The 11,743-nt window shown below is 40.6% G+C and overlaps 1 protein-coding gene across 6 annotated transcripts in view; it reads left to right on the forward strand.

The window, feature by feature from the left end:
* LOC310680697 (uncharacterized protein) overlaps positions 1-11,743 on the forward strand; it is a 101,135-nt gene that overhangs the window by 80,730 nt on the left and 8,662 nt on the right. For all 6 annotated transcript variants that reach the window (XR_014512874.1, XR_014512875.1, XR_014512876.1 and 3 more), the window contains one exon: positions 3,671-3,747. Coding sequence is in view for 3 of the 6 variants with exons in the window: in XM_083447704.1 (XP_083303830.1) it covers positions 3,671-3,733 (63 nt within the window). In the remaining 3 variants the exon portion in view is untranslated. The remainder of the gene's footprint in view (positions 1-3,670; positions 3,748-11,743) is intronic.

An 11,743-nucleotide genomic window follows, 5' to 3' on the forward strand; every position in this document is an offset into this window, starting at 1 on the left:
CTGTATTTGGGTGTTTGACTTGGGCCTTTTCTTTTACATTTTGTGAGGGACTTACTTAGAATTAGAGTACCATAGAGTAAGATATTTGACAAGAAAATGAAGTAACCTGCACAAAAAATGAAAAGGCTAGACTTCTCTTTTGCTCCCATTCTGCATCAAAAACCCTTCCCCATACACCAGTCAGCATTACTCTCCCACACAGTTCTAGAGAGGAACACAAAAGCAATAACTATTTCCCAGAGGTTATTCAGAAAATAAATTATGAGAATATATAGGATAGCCCCTATACCTGACACCTCGACAGAGGAGGAGCAACAGGAAGGAACTGGGTGGATGAGTTGGTAGCTCTCTGTTTGCAGGAATCTTGAGTGGTGTTCAGTGTTAGGGGTCCATACCATACATTGAAAGCCCATAGCATCCCCAAAGAATCCAGGGAACGGGGGTGGACCCCTCACCAAGTTATAATTCCCAGCACCCTTAACAAACTACAGTTCTAATGTTTCTTTGAGGGAAGCAGTGAGTTTTAAATGTGTGTTAAATGTGCTTTAAATGTATGGCATAGTTCAGTTTTTATGACACAAAATTATGCAGGCAGGCAGATAATATTTTTTTTTAACTAGCTAATTGGCCTGTTCAGAACAAGTAGGTTCTGAAGTAGGAACAAGAAGAAGAATTTGGATTTTCTTCTTCTTCATTCAGTTCCCATGTGGGACACTAACCTGTAAATAGACAAATATAGGGTGGTAACCAAGATTAGTCATACTCAAGAGTAGACTCACTGAAATAAATGAAGTCGACAGATTTCGGTGGGTCTAGAGTATTACCAGCTTGGATACACTCAAAATGGCAAAGGGAGAAGGCAGGGGCTAGGGAAATGGCTACGTCAGCCTGAAGCTGGCACAGCAATCGAGCCCAGATATGACATCAGTGAGTCTGGTTCAGGATCCAGTAGATTTGAGGCTGGCTCAGCTCCTCTTTGAAATGCCCTGTTTGGAGACTTGTCACAGGCTGCTTTTGCCAGAGATCCCACTGGCAGCACTCACTCACACATGTTCAGTTTGGGCTGAATGAGGAGCTCCACACCAGAGAAGTGATGATGGCAGAAGCCAAGCACCAACACCCTAGCCCAGCACAAGGGGGGGAGGGTTGGACTGCAATGTTAGTTAAGGAATTGTTTTGGCAATGAGTGTTTACCAGAGCCTCAAACCATGTGCTTTAAACAGCTATGCTTCCTATACGTAGGTCTGGTAAGCATGTAATTTATCAGAATATTTTACAAAGCATTTTGAGGCCCAGAATGTTTTATGGCCAAGAATACAACAGGAAGAGGGAAAAAGAGGGATACAGAAAAATATCAGTTATCTCTCTCTCTCTTTGATAGCCGAAGCAAGTGATTGCGGTTGCGTGAGAGGCCGTTTACCTAAATTATAGAAAGAGAGATTTGGCTCAACTATAAGGTGGTGAAAGATAGTATCAGTTTCCCCTAATTTCACATTGTCTTGGTGAGAGATAGGATAGACAATTAGGAATTAGAAGTTTACAGAAAAATGAAGTTGCATTTATTAATTTTCATAGAATCATAAAAATATTTTATTACAGTCAGAATAGTAAAAGGCTAGGACACTATTTTAAAAGCAATATTCAATTATATAATGGGTAAAGTGGATATATTTAAAGTGATATTTGGTAACTGTCACTGGGTTTTAGTTATGAAACATGCCCTTCAGTTTAGGTGTACATGCAATAGCTTTAGATTTACATGACGTAATTATTCTTTCAATTTCTTTAAGCTCACCTCATCCCCAAAATTACATTTTCTTAAAACTGGATTTTTAATGCTCTGATTCTTTTTATGCTATTTTACATATTGTATTTTATTGTTTCATATTTGTGAGCTACCCAGTTAACTATATTAGTGAGCGGGCAATAAAATGCCATTATATACATGTATCAGCATCATTTATATCTTTAGAATAATTTATTTTTAAAGTGTGCACCTGTAAGAGTAGGTGAACACCCTACCCCACCCCACAAAGCCCTAAGAGACTCTGGGCCATTAAGGAACAAGGACAAAAGTGGCAGGAGCAAAAGCGAAACCAATGCAGGTACTCTCACAGACTTAAGATGGGGAAAACAAAATACTTTGCAGGTATTAAAGCAGATTTTCAAAATCCTCTATGTTTTTAAGAAGCCTGAAAAGTGTTAGTAGGAGTCCCAAGCAAAGAGGTTTCTGTAAAACATCAGGCTCTTTGAGCACCATGCTATAATCCTCAAAAGGCATTTTCAGTTATTCTTACTCTGCTGCTTCTAGGAAATGGCTGTACCCCAAATTTTTGCTGTATACAATAATATAAATCGGGGTGGGGGGGAGTGCATTATTGGAGCCTATGCTTGTTTTGTGCCAATAGATAGGTTTTTGTAGACCAACAGGTTGTTACAGAAATTGTGTTGGTTTGTTGTTTTGAATCAAGGGATACATATTGAATAAATTTTCAAGGGTTACAATTTTCCTATTAAACACCCCCCCCCCCCGAGATATTGTACAAAATCTGTGAGCACTACTCATTCAGTTCATTCTGGTTTTTTCTTCATAGGACGAATTAAGGATACAAAATAAAATTAGGCAGGAAATAGTTTTTATATATAAATTTTATATATATAAAATGCTAATAACTAGCCCAAAGTATACACAGTATACACAGCAAAAGTAGAAACAAAAAACTGATGGGAAGTGTTTCCTAGTTAGTGTTATGTCCAACTGTTTCCTTCGTTCTCACTACCTTTGAGATCACCTTCAAAATCAGGGAGGAGCATGTGAATTGCAACAGTTCGACGGAGCTGAAGCTCCATTGGAAGGGCGGGTGTTAGGCAACATTTATGCCAACATTAATTCTGTAAGATTAAAGTCCGAAAAAAGTGATTTCAAGTAACTGGTTTAGCTTACATCCTAAGTTTTCCATTTGAAAACTAAAAAGGATGCCACTTATTCTCTATAAAATGAAAGCCTTTAAAGGGTCTCATTCTGGATACAGTGCACATTAATTGCCTTAATAACGGATGTGTTTGAGATGGTGAATGGGGGAAAAAATTAAAAATGAACAAACCATGAAAATAGTGGATCTGCAGTTATTTTATTTGTGAAATACCTTGCGGACAAAAGAGGGGTACAAGAAAAAAGGCGAACACCTTGCAGGAACAAATTATGCACTATATATATAAGCATTCAAGCAGTATTATTGTATAACATATACAGTATTATAAACCAAGGGAAAAATAAGAGTAAAACTGTTTTATTTTGAAATGAATGCTTATAATAGCATATAGGAGAGGCAATAAGGAGCAGTATCTTCCAATTTCCTCTTCCCTCAAAACAAACCACTACTTACAACTCATATTATTTTTATTTTCTAGACACAAAGATTATATAGGATTTCACTTTTTCTATTTTTCAAAAAAAGAGGAAAGTGCAGTGTATATACCTAGTTTAAACACCCCCCCCCCAGGTTATAGTGATGAAGAACATAGGCCCCACATTTCAGAAAATATATATTTCAGGTATAGTAATACAAACTTTTGTAGTTCAAGGGTCCTGACTGTTTTTAAAAATACAAAAAGTAGTTTTTGTAATTGCAACTGATTGTCTGGTAGATTTATTTCTCTCTCTCTTTAGTTTTACAGAGACTGTTGGGAAATCCTTGTTTCAGTAAATGCCAGTGATGGATTAAAGAAATGAGCCCCCTTTTACTGGTAAGGCATTGGTTTATTACTTAATTTTTTTGATAGGATAAGAAAATAGTTACACCATAGTTCCATAATATATTATTTGGCCTTTAGACTAATAAACCATGTAAACCCTGACTGTTATTTTTGTGTAAGGTATTGTATACAGAAAAAAAACGAGTTAAGGTTGTTCTAGCATCTAGCAAAGTGTGAAAGGATGGTTAAGCAGACATTGAGTTACCCCATGAAAAGCCTAAGAATAACGTAACATTCAGTATGTAATGCTTAGTATGTATGTGAGCCAGATCCATATGAGAAAATGCAAAAACACAATTCCAGGTGAAAGGTGGTTTTATTTTGGTTATGCAAGAATTAAATTCTAAAAACAGTATTTCTCAACCAGAGTGATTTGGTAAACATTTTAAAAATAGAGCAGTCTGTCTTGATAAGCAGGACTGTCCCACAAGATACATTTGCCATACAACCCCTGCTGAAATGGAAGTCGTAGAAGGCCTTTTCTGCAAATGTCATTCTTTTCTTTGGACATGTGCTTGGAAAGCTCCCAGTGGATTGAGCCCCAAAGTACGATTTTTTAAAAAGGCTAGTTAATTAAAAATAGGCTGTTGTGTAATAAAATTTTGGGTTTACTGGCTTTGGTTGCAATGGTGTTTCTTAAGACCAAATTGTCAATTTAAAAAAGTTATGTGATTTAGAGGACATAAAGAGCTGTGTGTGGAGGTGGCAGGGTGGAGTGAGGGGGACGGCATTGGGAATATTATTTTCCTGACCTAATCTGTACCTTAGATAATTTCATGTAATAGCAAACATTGTGGGATAAGACCTGTTAAAAGTGTAAGGTATGCTGTTGTAAAACACACACCTGCTCCAAATCAGTTGTACATTTCACTTTGATTACTTATTATTAAATTCTGGTTACTAAAATTTGATGTTCATGGTAATGTTTAAAAACAACAACAAAGGTTTAGGACAGTAAAAACTCCATGCAATTGTGAAATCTTTTAAAGGCAAAAACAAAGCCTTCTTACCTTTTGGTAAAATAATTGCACACTGACTGAAAGCTGCAGAAAAGTGATTCTGTCTGGAGTTCCCTATGATAAAAAAAAATTACCTATAAAACAAAAGTAATGAAGGTTTACAGTTTGTGTGTGTGTGTGTTTTACCTTTGGGAGGAGACAGAGAAATAGTTCTGCTTGAAGCCAGAAAGACATATACCATTATGAAATGGTATGGTTGGATCCTGTCGAAATATTTATAATTCTTAATTTCAGATTTAATCTATTGCCAGAAAAATTGTGAATATTTAAAGCACCTGAGGCGTATTTTTCCTCAAGTGCTTTTGTTAATATCTAGAAATGTATGCAATAAGTCAACTTCCATTACTCATGCAACTTTTATTATTAAATAAAGCTTTCTGTACCAGGGTTAAAATTACTTAATAATGTTACTCTGAAATTCTTCATTGACTTGAAATAGATAAATAATATTAATAAGACAAAAATGTAAAAATTAATTGAAATCCTAAAAACAAAGGCCTTTTTAGTAGGCCAGCTTTATAAACTTTAATTCAAATAGTGCAAACTACATAAACTGTCCATCTTTTCTTTGAGACAGAGAAATATATACAGCTGAGCAGTTGTATAGTTAAATATGGATTATAAAGGGGGGCCTGTTATATTTCACGTTTCTTTTCACACAGTCTTTTTCACATGTTGTCCGCTGTGGCTTTAATCTATGTATTAAAATGCTTGCAAAATGATTGTGGCTTGTTTGTAAATGAAAAAGGTAGAGCTCTGCACGCCTGACTGTTGAAGGATTTGGTTTTTCAATGGAAATGTTGATGGACAATTATGTAGTGCTGGCTGTTAAAGAGCTGAGATTCCTGTAGAATTTTGGGGGGTGAAAAACTAGCAACAATCAATGCACCAAGAAATAAATTGTAAATAAGCGTATGGGTATTATTTGAAATGACTTTGGCTTGTATTGGCTTGGGAGATATAAAAAGTGTGTCTGTAGAGTCACAAAGGGAAGTTTTTTCTGTCGTTGTTTTAGCCAGGTATCACTTTGAAAACCGCTTTGATGTTCAAAATATTTTGTTGGGAATTAAACTTCGTAAAAATGTGTGGGAGTACGTTATAGGTCAGCTTCTTTGAAAGAAGCATGACCACTTTTTCTGCTGTTTCCATGGTCTAAAATAAATTATAAAGGAGGGGGGATTACAGCGACAACATGACTGTAAGTGACCATATTTTGTCTGTTTTTTTATTATATGTAACAGATTTCTGAGAGATTTGGATTTCTTTTAGGGGTTGTAGCACCAGCTAGGTTTCTGTGTTGTCTGGGAAGCAGATGGTCTCTGGAATTCCTAGCCATGTAACAATTAACATGGCAGTACAAATTAGAATAATTAGACTGATTTTTCTTTGGCAATTATTTGTGAGGGCAGTTATTTCAAATGCAATTAATAATAAATAGTAAGAAGTGTGTACACACAATGCCCATTTCAGTTAAGTCTAAGAAGGCTTGCCATGAGGCTTTGTTTTCCTCTTTCAAATTAGATACTGTTTAATCTGTTTTAAATTGTAGTTGGTTTTGTTTATAGATGTAGTTTGTTGGCTCTTGAAAGACTGAAGGAACTGAAAAGCAGGAGCGTAGTATAGTAATACTGATATATACCTGAATGCATATTTGTAAGGAGAAAAGTAGAATAGCAAGGGTTTTCTAAATCTGCTTTATTTTTCTTATCTGTATATCTATCTGTATGTCTATATGTATTCTGAGATCTTGGGAAGAGACCTGGGGATTTTAAGAACAAATAGTGCATTCATTTAAAAAAAAATTAAGAGGTACTCAGATGGGAGAATAAATTCCACCTGCTGTCTGAGGTACAAAGCAAAAATATTGATTATTATTGATACAAATAAACTGTAGTCTCTAGAAGCGTCAGGAAAACAAAGACCAGTAGACTTAAAACCGAAAACGTTTATAGTAAACACCTGAGGATGACTGCAGATGCAGATTTGTTACTGTTCTGGAGAATTTTAAAAGAATATTCTTATGCTAAAAAAAAAATTCCAGGCTTCCCTTTAGAAGCTCTCCGCGTGTGGTCTCTCCCCTTTTCACTTTCTCTTGACACTCTGAGTGTTTTTAACGCGTCGCGTGTGTTGCCTATTTTGTGTGAACAGGGATGTGAGGGGAAAGTCGAGGAAACAAGAGTCGAGCCCGATGACACAAAGTTGTTGCCTCTGGGCAACCAAGGGGTTAACTCTGGAGTTGCTGGGCATGTGCAGTGTGGGAATTGTAGGCAGTAAGGATGCTGGGAGATGTCGTAAAACCCGCTCCGGCTTCTTCCTGTAATGGCCGATTTCAGGGGTGCTGCAGAGGGATTTTTCATCTCCGGCAAAAGCCCGATTTTCACCGATCCGAATGCAAATGCGGAGCTCGCCCAAATTATGGGTGTCTCGGGATATGCAGCGGCTGATTAAGTGCCCAAGAATGTCCGAAGGCGGAGAAGATTGCTTGCTTTAGGGGCCTCTTGATCGTTGTCTCCAGTATTGATGAAAATGTCGTGATTCCGGTCGCTTCGTTGGCTGCGTGTCATAGCGCCGTTTCAGTTTCTGCTGACTGAGGCTCTCTCTCTGTGTTTGTGCTTCTCCTCGGGGGATGGGGTGGGGGAGGAATTCTGCATTGCTGCAACAGGTTTTGCTTGAAATAAACTGGTTGTTAAATCTGACTTGCTAGGATTCGGGCGCATTAGCTAAACAGCTTGCTGCTGGGAGGGTGGAATTATTAGCCTTCTGTTATTCCACGTCTTTTGCCTATGTGATTTCATGTTTGCGCTTTCCTTTAGTACATGACACCTTTTTTGTGCCGGTAGAGAGATACCAGGCAATGGCTGATTTTCTGACATTGCTGCTTAAAACGTTCCTATACAATCACAATGATTTAATAAGCAATTGCGCAGCAAAAACTGTATGTGTGTGTGTGTGTGTTACATTTAAATTCAGTTAGGAATTTTCTTATGCACATAAACTGTTCATATATTATATCTAAGGCAGAAGGAAGCTTACTTGAGATGAGAGAATGTGGTAAAAGCTAAGTCACCCTTTTAGAATATTATGTGATTTTGGTTGGAATAGGTAATAACATGGCATAAAAGAAGACAAGGCTTAACAGAATCATTCTGTGGAAGACAGTTTAGCAATGTCCAAACAGTAATTTCTTTGATTTAAATTTATTACTGTTCATTATAGGCAGTTGTATAGGCAAATTTGTGCATGAATTGCATTAAACTTTATCAAAAAGGGTTAAGTGTATGTTAACATTTGGGAATTGGTAAAAGCAGAAAATAAATTGAAATGTCAAAATCATTATTTTTCTGACCACTCCTGTTTAATAATAATAATTTTATTATGTACACCCTGTCCATCTGGTTTGATAACAGTTTTGTGCAAACCTCTATAAATATGGGGTATGGTATGAAGGCTACCACCTTGCTGAATTTGTGCATGTCTGGATTTGATCAGTGTCTGGATGGGTGAGAGCCTGGACACATGTATGTTGCCTTGAGTTCCATGATTAAAGGCAGACAGGATACCATAGAATTGTAGAGTTGGAAGGGACCCCTAGGGTTATTCAGTCCAATCCCTTGCAATGACCCCTAGGGTTATTCAGTCCAAGCCCTTGCAATGTAGGAATCTCAACTAAAGTGTCCATGACAGATGGCCATGTAACCACTGCTTTTAACCTCCCAAGAAAGGGGAGTCTATCTACCACCTTCCGAGAGAGTCCATTGGTTAGGGTCCTAGACATGATTTGGGTCCTAACCTCTGGAGCAGGAGAAAATAAGCTTACTCCATATTCCATGTGACACCCTTTTAGATATTGGAAGATTGCTATCATACCTCCTCTCAGTTTCCTCTTATCCAGGCTTACCCAGCAACCTCAATCATTCCTCATAAGGCTTGGTTTCCAGACCCTTGATCATCTTGGTTGCCCTCTGTACATGCTCCAGCTTGTCAATATACTTCTTAAATTGTGGCTCCAGAACTGGACACAGTACTCTTAAGTATGGTCTCACAAGCCAGAATAGAGCAGTACTGTACTATTACTTCCTTTGTTTTGGGACACTCTGCTTCTGTTGATGCAGCCTAGAATAGTATGAGCTTTTCTGTTGATGCACCACATTGCTGACTCATGTTAAGCTTGTGGTCTACTAAGACCTCTAGATCTGTTTCACATGTACTACTGGCAAGCCCGGTGTCCTCCAACTTACGTTTTTGCACCTGGTTATTCCTGCCTAAAGTGTAGAATCTTACATTTGTCCCTACTGAGATTCATTTTGTTTTGGCCCAGTTCTTCAATTTGTTAAGGTCATTTTGAATTCTGAGTCTGTCTTCTGCATCATAGTTACAAGAGACAAGCCTCTTGCTCCAGTTCCATTTCCTGCCTTCACCGCTGGTAGGAGGTCTTTTACCTGCTCTAGGCCCAGTAAAAGAAAAAGATGGGAATGCCATCTTGGAAGGGATTTTTCTTTCCTTTGTTCTTTCTTTATCTTCATTTCTTGGATCCACTCTTTCAGCTCCCTTCTGTTATCCATACCAGGTTTTTCTTCTCTCGGATCTACCGTATTTTTCGCTCTAGACCAGATCACAAGACGCACCTAGTTTTTGGAGGAGGAAAACAAGAAAAAAATTATTCTCAGTCTCAGAAGCCGGAACAGCAAGAGGGATCGCTGCACAGTGAAAGCAGCAATCCCTCTTGCTGTTCTGGCTTCTGTGATAGCTGCGCAGCCTGCATTCGCTCCATAAGACGCACACACATTTCCCCTTACTTTTTAGGAGGGAAAATGTGAGTCTTATAGAGCAAAAAATACGGTACTTTTGACTAGGCCTCCCTTTGGGCCTACAGTCTTTGGAGGCCTCTGGACTTGGGAAGGAAGGCTAGGAAAGGACTGAAACCCAGCAGAAGGGATTTTCCTTCTCAGGAGGAGACTTTCTTTTCTGTGAGATGGAGCTTTCTCCAGATTCATCAGCAGGATCTATGGGAACCCAAGCTGCCTGCGCAAAGGGGCCTGGAATTCCCTTGAATTTAGCAGCAGCCCAGGCTGAGGAAATTTTGGGCGACCTGCAAAGGCCTGATCCAGCAGCTCCAGCAATTCTGGAGGTTCTGGTAAGAAGGGGAGTTGGGCCTCCAGTTACCCATGAGTGGATTGCCTGGCTAGGACAGGCTTTGGGCCTACCTGCGGCTTCCACGCTCCACCCCCATCCCCACTTGCCACAGACCCATCAGGGTCCCTTCAGCCAAGGGCAGCACTGGGGGGTGGGCCTCAGGAAAGCACCCATGGTTCAAGCAGGGCTGGGAACTGGCAGGGTGCCAGGAGGAAGAGAGCTGATCCCTCCCCTTCCCCCTCAGAATACTACTCTTCTTGGAGCAGCCCCTTGTCCCCTCAAAGGGGCCCCAGCACAAGTGATGCTGGGTGCTGAGCAGGGAGAAAGGGGCCCTGGCCGAAGGACCTACAGGAGAACTGAACCTTCCCTTTCCCCATGGGCAGCCAGTTCAGAGGATGCCTCATGCCCTCAACCCCTTTCTTCATCATCCAGGCTTACATGCACCTCTTCAGACAGGGAGGAGGGTGAGCTTTCCCCAGATGAGGAGGAGGGGGAGCATCCCCCCCAACTCTTTATGAGCTCTTGGGAAAGGCTGTGAAGGCAGTCATTCTCCCTGAGGAAGCCAGGCAAGCCAAGAAGCAACCCCAGTCAGCCAGCAATGTCTCCAAGACCTCCCCCAAGTGCAAGGCCCCCAAGAGGGCTTTCCCCTTTCCAGTAGAGTTTGAGGAATGGCAGGCACCTGGGGCCTCCAAGGTAACAAACTCTCTCATAAAATGGCTACAGTGGTACCTTGGGTTAAGTACTTAATTTGTTCCGGAGGTCCATTCTTAACCTGAAACTGTTCTTAACCTGAAGCACCACTTTAGCTCATGGGGCCTTCTGCTGCCGCCACACCGCCAGAGCACGATTTCTGTTCTCATCCTGAAGCAGAGTTCTTAACCTGAAGCACTATTTCTGGGTTAGCGGACTCTGTAACCTGAAGTGTATGTTACCTGAAGCGTATGTAACCTGAGGTACCACTGGATATCCATTTGATAAGTATAGAGTGGGATTTCTGAGATGCCCCCCATATGTTCCCTTACTCATGGATCCATGGTTTCCAGAGATGGGCAGGATTACCCCAGCAACCCTGAGTATAAAAGGGCAGAGGTTCTGTTATACAGGTCACGCTAGCCATTAAGGTCTCAGCTGCAGCTTCCTTCATGGCCAGGGCGGTCTGCATCTGGGCTCAGGCCTTTCAGAGGTTTGTCCATGTCCAGCCGGATGCCTTGCAGTTTGCAGCAAGGGCCGTGGCAGCAGTCGTGTCAGTGCACAGGAAGGGAAGGGAATTTATTCTTCCTTTCGTTCCAACGGGGGCTTATTCAGCACTAGAGATTTCAAGAGCTACAAACCCTCCTGGGGAGGGCAGGGTTTCCCAAATCCTCATGTAGCCAGAGCTCCCTCAAGCAGCCTCAAGGCAGCAATTACAGGGGAGGCAAGAGGCGGCGGCAGCGGGAAGCCTTGATCACAGAACAGTGGGTGCTCAGCATTATCCAAGAGAGTTACAAGATAGAGTTTGACCAGTCCCGCCCCCCCCCCACCAAATTCATTTCCTCCCCATGCTCCAAAAAAACACAGAAACACCTCCCTATGCTTCAAGCAATCCAGCATCTGCTGGAGATCAGAGCGATAGAGCCTGTGCCAAAACCACAGCGGGGATCTGGCTGCTACTCTAGTCACTTTGTGGTCCCAAAGCAATCAGGAAAATGAAGGGTCATTCGAGATCTCAAGAGGGTCTATCAGTACCTGACCTGAAATAAATTCAGAATGGAAACCTTGAAGACCATTCTAAAGGGTCTCAGGCCTGGAGACTTCATGGCTTCCCTAGACCTGATGGATGCTTACCTCCACAGCCT

The sequence above is a fragment of the Podarcis tiliguerta genome (genome assembly GCF_965153285.1).
Source record: "Podarcis tiliguerta genome assembly, chromosome: 1".
Classification (NCBI taxonomy): domain Eukaryota; kingdom Metazoa; phylum Chordata; class Lepidosauria; order Squamata; family Lacertidae; genus Podarcis; species Podarcis tiliguerta.